Source organism: Gymnoscopelus braueri (genome assembly GCF_963280865.1).
Source record: "Gymnoscopelus braueri genome assembly, chromosome: 1".
In the NCBI taxonomy this organism is placed as follows: Eukaryota; Metazoa; Chordata; class Actinopteri; order Myctophiformes; family Myctophidae; genus Gymnoscopelus; species Gymnoscopelus braueri.
The window spans coordinates 25,440,896-25,446,895 of record NC_137603.1 but is presented as its reverse complement, the minus strand read 5'-3'; the positions used below and the strand labels follow the sequence as shown (position 1 = coordinate 25,446,895).

At 43.7% G+C, this 6,000-nt stretch overlaps 1 protein-coding gene across 1 annotated transcript in view; it reads left to right on the top strand.

The window, feature by feature from the left end:
* The window catches only part of igdcc3 (immunoglobulin superfamily, DCC subclass, member 3), a gene marked incomplete at both ends in the record, with an annotated part of 54,699 nt that overhangs the window by 35,919 nt on the left and 12,780 nt on the right, over window positions 1-6,000 (top strand). The window contains one exon of the mRNA XM_080432485.1: window positions 2,049-2,214. Coding sequence (XP_080288611.1) covers window positions 2,049-2,214 — 166 coding nt within the window. The remainder of the gene's footprint in view (window positions 1-2,048; window positions 2,215-6,000) is intronic.

The window sequence follows — 6,000 nt, the reverse complement described above, 5'->3', positions numbered from 1 at the left end:
CGCCAATTTAGAATATGGACCGCACTCTATGTAAACTTGAAGCACATAAACGTGTCCGTGATGAATTGATTGGCTGACGCATGTAAAGCCATGGCCTCTCAGGATGCTTACCCCCACATTAGACTTTAATTAGCTAATTATTCCACACTAACAGGAGGAGGATTGGTGTCGTATTGTTTATATGGCACCAAATCTATGACATACTTATCCATTCAAATTAACAAATGATTGGAAAGTCGTGACTAGGAATAATTTAATGGTGGCGGGCCAGAGAGAGAAAGGCAAATGATTTTTTTTGACCAATGGGCTGCGGCTAGAGGTGGGTGGCCCCCATCTTTGAAGCTGTGCATTAATAGTCACCATGCAGGAAGCTTTCGCCTTCTGCCTCATTCTCGTATCGACCAGAGATGGGGCCCAATACTTGGCCTCAGCCAATAGCAGCACTGCTCCAGGTCAATATTTCATTTAATCTGCCAGTCAACTGTGAGACGAGCCGCTACCGTTGCAGGGACCATGAAGAAAAGTCACGGCTGTTAATTGTATGTCAATTTCTTTGGTTTCTTTATTGATTTGTGAAAAATAAGATGAGCGATGAAGCCCTTCCACTAAGGTCTTGGAAGGTTCTGTGTCATTATGACACGGCATGTGTTATTTTCTACTGCACAGCCTTGAAGACTTGAAGGCAATTTTAAATGCACAATGCTAATGTATTCATATCAGCGTTGGTGAATCAATGAAGTGTCCTTTAGGTTCCTTGGGAAGGGACAAAGAGAGACAAAGGAGGAGAAAAAGAGAGAGACAGCAAAAGGTCCTCTCTGAATATGTAAAAATGGACCCACTAGTTATCAGAATTTTGATGAGAGACCATCAACATGTCAACATCCATAGTGCAGTTCTATGGAAACACAGTGGTCACAACTAGAATATACTGTTCCACAATATGGACTTGCTGTGTTGGGAGGCTGTATACAGTAGTTTGTTATGTTAAGTATTGTTAGTGTTAACTATTGGTAGTGTATTACAGTATCAAGTATTGATACTGTAGTGTTAACAGTGTTGGTTGTGTTAACAGTGTTGGTTGTGTTAAGAATGTTAAGAATTGTTAGTGTTGTGTTGGTTTTGTTTTAGTACAGCATATGATATGACAAGCATTCCTAAAGGCTCTTTTGCGATACCTCACCCATGTCGACTGTAATTATCTTAACATTATCTCCAACTTATTAAGGACATAAATAATTCAAAGTTATCAAATCGTTATTAACTTTAATGATACTGGCGCAGACATTGAGTACCGAGGTAATGATGCAATAGTTCTTTGCCCCTATCTATACTGTACTTCAATTCAAATAAAAGCAGTGCTGTGCTGCAGCACCAGCCCAGGAGGAAATTAAACACAGTCTGATGTCAAGGTAATGGCCACACAAGCTAGATTACCTACTGTACTCCCTCTCGTACTGTAAGAACCGGGAGACACTTAATATGAATAAGTTATTACTTCTAATGGGCTATAGCTGCAGGCCTATGGCATGGGGGTATGAAAAGATGAGAAGAGATTGCAATTTACACCACTTGATTCTAAAAACCAAACCAAAAGGACGCTGCGTTTATTCAACATATGTGTGCCCGTATGCGATTTCGGTGCACGTGACCCTCATCTTTGTATGAGTATGGGCACCTCTTTATGTCTCTATTTGTTTCTCTCTCTCTCTCTCTCTCTCTAGCTCTCTCTATCACCCTCTCTCTCCCTATTTTCCTGTTGTCTCTTTCCTGCCTCCAAACCCCACACCTCAGGGAGACTGAATATCAATGAGATTCATATCTTCTACCAGCTTGTTTGCCGGCAGTGGTGATAAAACAGCCTTCCTTTCGATTGGGATTGAGCCATCTGTCCTTACTAATTTATGTCTGCAGTTTTACCTACAGGTATCAAATGAGTTGCAAAGGCCTATCTGTAATTCTCTTTTCTGCCTCTCTGTCTTTCTCTCTATCTGTTTGCTCTTTTTCTTCGCTGTCTCCTGCTCTCTCGGTCTCTCTCTTATTTCCCACAGCCCCAGCGGAGTTTGTTCAGCCCCCTCAGTCTGTTGCGAGGCCTGTAGGCACCACAGCTATCTTCACGTGTCAGGCACAGGGGGAACCTATGCCCCAGCTTACCTGGCTGAAGAACGGGCAGATTCTGGAGCCTGGAGGACACGTCAAACTCAGGAACAATAACAGGTTAATTGAAACACACTACATACCTTCATACTTAACAATGATGCAGTAGGTTACCCATATATACTACTGTACTGTGCATGCTTACATACATCAATATGTACCTACCTACAAATACATATGCACGTACTGTACATACCTGCAAAAATAGACGTACAGTATAACCATTTACTATTTAAATGATGCAAATGTTTGCATAGTTCTACATGCTGTAGAAACACACAACAGTTACAGCGATCATACAAAGTTATAGTTATAGTTATAGTTCTTACTACACTTGGAATAGCCATTTGATACACACTACTGGACAACTAATATTATGTAATAAAAAGGCATTTACTTACTCTGCAATTACCTCAGGGGGGTATGGGACACATCAGGTTGTTGGCACCCATTTATTTAACCGCCGTCGGGGCACTCACTCTATTGCCGCAGCTGGCAATGTATCAGGACAATGTTGGACCCAACTCATGTCATCCATATGGCTATCAACATTAAGCACTGAGCTGTTTGGGATGACTTGATCTGATCATCGGCATAATCAAACGCTCCATTCCTCTGTGTCCGCACTGTTCCTGACGCAACAGCTGCTGGCAAGCATCCCTGCCAAGACATGAGCGACATTCAACCGTGTGTGTCTGGGCGGGGAGCGTTGAATGGTTGTTGGACGTTCTCCCAAAGCACTGCCCTGGAATGTCCAGGGGGAGAAAGGACCTAGACGCCAATTATGCCATTTACCATTCACAGCACCATATTTCTCGACGGTTGCAAGCTGCTGCTTTTATTTGGGCTGGAAGCGGGTTTTATTGTGTCGTGTTGCACTGCAGTTCCTCCTAAGGGAGAATTTCCTGGATTGATGTGAAAGTAGGTTCTGCTCTGGGTCAAGGAATGCTATTAGCTGATGATAAGTAATGCTAATTCAGAGCCCTGTAAATGTTAATAAATACAGCCAGCGCTGTCTAAATGATAGCACAGTAATACCACCGAGGTGGGAAATGGGCCATAGTTTGACACATTTACTGTTTATAGTTTAGTCGTAATGACCTCATGTATTCCAATTCTTTATAGTTCATCACTTCACAGCAGAACTCAACGTGACGGAATCGACTATTATAGCCTGGTATTAATGGCAGGTATTACTATCAGCCACACAAACGTGTTACTTTATCTTGGATTTGTTTTGTGAAACCAATTTTCCATATCCATATACAGATTTGTTTTTGATTCCATTCTGCTACGCACCGCTACGCATCATATCGCGTGTTCATTTTTATTTTTTATTTTATTTCAGCCAGCGTTAACATGGGACCATCATTCAGCGTTGATGTTATTCATAAAAGGAAATGATGATGAAGTAATTACATTTGATATGCACCAAATCAATAATGGTAAGTTAGTGGAGTGAACGAGGCACATGCCCTGAGCAGTGAGGAGTGGACACCTTCATCGCTCATACGCATGCAGCTACACTCCCTCTTAGCTCTCTCATACTACAGTAGATTAAGCCTGTGCTATAAGCCTTATCATTTTGTACAATGGTGTTGCTTGCGATGTGATGCCTTGTTAGCTTGTAGATCAGCTGCTTTTGGCAAGCAACATCCTCATGCGATAGAGTATAGATTAAGGTAGAGAGAGAGAGAGAGAGAGAGAGAGAGAGAGAGAGAGAGAGAGAGAGAGAGAGAGAGAGAGAGAGAGAGAGAGAGAGAGAGAGAGAGAGAGAGAGAGAGAGAGAGAGAGAGAGAGAGAGAGAGAGAGAGAGAGAGAGAGAGAGAGAGAGAGAGAGAGAGAGAGAGAGAGAGAGAGAGAGAGAGAGAGATGGAAAGAGCCCAAACAAAGGCAGAAGAAAATAGAGAGAGAAGGGGGAAGAATGGGCTGGTAGGGGAATTAGAAATGATGAGTCGGCAGATGGAGAAAGACACAGTGTGTGTGTGTGTGTGAGCGAGCGAGCGAGCGCATACAACCATGTCGTTGTCACAGTATTACCACTTACCACCATTAGTGTATAACCATCCATATGGATGTCATGAGTCGCAAACACCGGCCCGCGATTGGCCAAAGAGCCAGGCCTCAGCTTGTGCTCTGCCATTAGCTAATTAGCTCATAAAGCGAGCTAGTTGGCCAGGAAATGCAGTCAGCTATTTAAGGAACCCGAGGAACAGAGGAGCAAAAATGCATCCTAACAATTCATTCTAGGGGTGTTGTTCAATGAGCTAAATAGATGGGAGACATTACTATTCTGATTCATTATCGTAGTCTCTCCAGTATAATCTCCCTGAGTGTACGGTCCCAGCGTACAAGGAGGTCATTCACAGTACAGACTATGAAATGTATAGCAAAACGAGGTTTCATTTTAAAGCCCAAAAGGCTTGCTGGCTTAGCTGTTGGGTCTCTGTGTTATACGGTAATGTTTTCATTCTAGCGTACTGGAGGTATTAGAACATGATGCTACAGGCCACATCGTGCTTCGCAGAGTCAAAACAAAGGTAATGATATGCAAATGCTATTCAGCTGCTTGGGGCAGCACAGTGATTCTATTCTTACATATAGGCATACTGTATCTGATAGTGGAGGCTTTGTCTATATGTGCAGCATACCTAGCAGGGAGATTTTAATTAAGGTGTACGCGTGCTTGCAAGCCAGTGCTCGCACGTGCGTGTTTTGTGTCAGTGTGTGTGTGTGTGTGTTTGTGTACGTTGAGGGAGAACTCTCATGGAATATACACACGGCCCTTCAGCCATCTCTCAAGATGTTGACCTTCAAGAGAGCGGACCGGACAGGGAAGCAAGGGGAATCGATTGTTCATTTCACTCACATACATGCATGCACATACATTAATCAACCAACCCCCCACCCTATCCCCCTTTAAACACACACACACACACACACACACACACACACACACACACACACACACACACACACACACACACACACACACACACACACACACACACACACACACACGGTCCTCTAATACATACTATCATTCACTTGTTCTCTGTAATCAAACATGTAAATGCATACACATGCTGCCCTTTACTCTTGATGGTCTTAGTTACGCGCACACACACACACACACACACACACACACACACACACACACACACACACACACGCACAAGCACATCCACGCACGCACAACACACACACACACACACACACACACACACACACACACACACACACACACACACACATACACATACATACTCATACAGAGCAAACACAAACGCACGTACGTACACACACACACACACGCACACACACACGCACACACACACACACACACACACACACACACACACACACACACACACACACACACACACACACACACACACACACACACACACATCCACGCACGCACGCGCACACACACATACTTATACAGAGCACACAAAAGCTAGGTACAGATTGGCTGCCAGTGTAAACAGTAGCTGGATGCTTTGTGTTTGCTTTGCCTCCAGTGCTGCCTCTAGCCAGTACCTCTCCACTGATCTGGGGTCAGGCTGGGTGGTGGCGGGCTTGGACTTACTTACAGTAAGCACAGTGTGGCTGGACTGGCCTGGATTGAGAGAATATAACTGGATTAACTGATAACGTGATGACTTGAATGAATTATGTATTGCATTTTATATATGTACACAGTGGAAACCTCCGTGGTATACATGTTAATCCACTTAGGAAGGCTTGGTGAAAGAGCACACATGCGTTGCACGCGCATTATCAACCTTCACTTCCATCAAGCTATCTAAGCCAGTGGTTCTCAAAGGTTTTCATGTCAAGGAC